Genomic DNA, 2,381 nt, shown 5'->3' with positions numbered 1-2,381 from the left:
AAAGCTGAAAGGACAGAGACTGACTGACAAACGCTCTTCTGCTCTAAACATGAACTCTGTACTTTGTGGTGTTTCAGGAGGAAAACTGCCTCAGTTCTACTCTCAGATTAGTTTCACATGTTCTCCATCAGCTCTGTATGAAACCCTAGAATGAAGACGAGAAGAAAAGACTTGGTTCATGTTTGTTTATTCATCATGTAAACCTTCAGTTTGTTCACACATCCCATCAGGAAAGTCTGTTAAATGACTCTTGTTCAATGATTTCATGCACAGATTCACTTCATCCACACAATCAGTGTGTTTGAGCAGAATCTCAGCTGTCAAAGAAAAGAATGAGCTCCTTATTGATTCTGATCAGGAGAATTAGACTTTAAAATACCTCACAGTCCCTCATTTGTACGTCTCTTCGGACAACAACAACAACAACATTTGGTCTGCCAAATAAATAAATGTGAATGTAATTCTAGATTTCTTTCCAGAGTGAGAACAAAATCTCTGAGATAAAGGAAGGTCTGCTGCTTTCTCTCTTCAGACCCATGCAGTGGAAGAGAAACAACAACATACAAATACATCAATCCAAATATTCAACAAACATTTAGAGCTCAGACAAGTTTCCACTTTCATGCAGAGAAAAGTCAGTTCAGGTAAACAAAAGTCATCCTGAGCAGTGATAGCCTCCATGGCTAAACAGACACAGGAAGGAGCGCCGCCTAAAGAAGCTGAAACATTTACACAGCAACTAATGAGAAGACCTCAAAGTACCGCCCACAATGTTTGATTGACAGGTCAAGGCCACAACAATCAGCTCTCAGCAACAAACACGGAAAAAACACAGAAAACACAGAATTTAACCCACTGTCCCTGAAATGACTTCTGACTATTTGACTTTACAGAACTCAGCAGTGTCTCCAGAAGAACAGTAATAAAACCCAAGTCCAGCACAGAGAGGCTGAGTGAATGTGGTCTGGACTCTGTGGAGGAGAGTCATGGTTTCAGAGATGCTGTAGAAGGACAGAATACCTGCTCTGTGATCCAGGTACACTCCTACTCTGGAGGACCGAGGACCTGAGACAGAGGTGTGGACATTGTTGAACCAAAAGTTATAACTTGTATTCTGACAATATAACGCCCAAGATTTGTAATTTCCTCCAAATTCACATTCAGTCCAGCTTCCTGCTCTGCTGATGTTCTTGTAGGCGACTGCTACATGAACTCCTTTCCCTCTCCACTCCACCTCCCAGTAACAACGTCCAGTCAGACTCTCTCTACTCAGGACCTGAAGACATGTAGTGAATCTGTCTGGGTGACGAGAATAAGACTGTTCTTCTTCTTCTTCTTCTTCTTCTTCTTCTACTGTTACTTTTCTGTTCCCCTCAGATAATAACAGCAGTGTGTTTGCTGTTTTTGGATCCAGAGTGATTTCACGTGAATATTTTAAGAAGTCAGCTCTGGTCTTGGGCTCTGGTTCTGGTTCTGACAGTAAAACATCCACATCAGTCACTGTCTTTAAGATGTTTGTCAGAACGTCCTGTAGTTTGTCTCTGACTTCTGACACAGCCGCTGTCACATCCTCAAAGTAGCGCAGAGGATGGATCTTGATGCTGGATGAGTCTGTAGATTCACTGAGTGCTGACAGTGAGGGGTAGTTGTGTAGAAACTGGGTGTGATCCTCTGTGTGTGAGAGCTGCTTCAGCTCAGCGTCTTTCCTCTTCAGCTCAGTGATCTCCTGCTCCAGCTTCTCCTGAAGCTCTTTGACTCGACTCACTTCAGTGTCCTGCTGGGATCTGAGCTGCCGCTTCACATCAGACCTTCTTTTCTCCATCAGACGGATCAGCTCGGTGAAGATCTTCTCACTGTCCTCCGCTGCTTTATCAGCAGAGCCATTGATAGCCTCCACCTCCTGCTGAAGCACCTTCACATCTTTCTGTCTGTCATGGATTCTCTGCTGGATGTTTTGTCGACTCACCTCGAGCTCTCTCTGCCTCTCGGTCCTTTCTGCTGCAGCTGAGACTGTGTCGTGGCCTTTATGTTCATCCACAGAGCAGAGATAACAGATACTCTGCTGATCAGTACGGCAGAACATCTTCATCACCTCATCGTGACGAGAGCAGATGTTCTCCTGGAGCTTCTTGGAGGGCTCCACCAGCTTGTGTTTCTTTAACGGAGCCACATCATAATGAGGCTGCAGGTGTTTCTCACAGTAAGAGGCCAGACAGATCAGACAGGACTTGAGGGCTTTCTGTTTTCTCCCAGTGCAGACATCACAGGCCACATCTTCAGGTCCAGCATAGCAGTGATCAGCAGGAGCAGCTTGGAGTCCAGTCTTCTTCAGTTCCTCCACTAAATCTGCTAACATGGTGTTTTTCAGCAGGACAGGCCTC

General features: G+C 44.9%; 1 protein-coding gene across 1 annotated transcript; it reads right to left on the bottom strand.

Annotated features, from left to right (window-relative positions):
• Positions 1 to 171: 171 nt before the first annotated feature.
• LOC123966032 (tripartite motif-containing protein 16-like) lies at positions 172 to 2,374 on the bottom strand. The gene has a single exon (XM_046042275.1). The coding sequence runs from the start codon at positions 2,354 to 2,356 to the stop codon at positions 878 to 880; it is 1,479 nt and encodes a 492-aa protein (XP_045898231.1). The 5' UTR covers positions 2,357 to 2,374; the 3' UTR covers positions 172 to 877.
• Between the last annotated feature and the right edge of the window lie 7 nt (positions 2,375 to 2,381).

The sequence above is a fragment of the Micropterus dolomieu genome, unplaced genomic scaffold (assembly GCF_021292245.1).
Source record: "Micropterus dolomieu isolate WLL.071019.BEF.003 ecotype Adirondacks unplaced genomic scaffold, ASM2129224v1 contig_12312, whole genome shotgun sequence".
Taxonomy (NCBI): Eukaryota; Metazoa; Chordata; class Actinopteri; order Centrarchiformes; family Centrarchidae; genus Micropterus; species Micropterus dolomieu.
Note: the sequence above shows the minus strand (reverse complement) of the source record. Positions and strands in the feature narration are given on the sequence as shown.

Bases quoted from the DNA above. Each gene is read 5' to 3' on its own strand.
- LOC123966032 (XM_046042275.1), bottom strand. From the start codon at position 2,356: ATGTTAGCAGATTTAGTGGAGGAACTGAAGAAGACTGGACTCCAAGCT.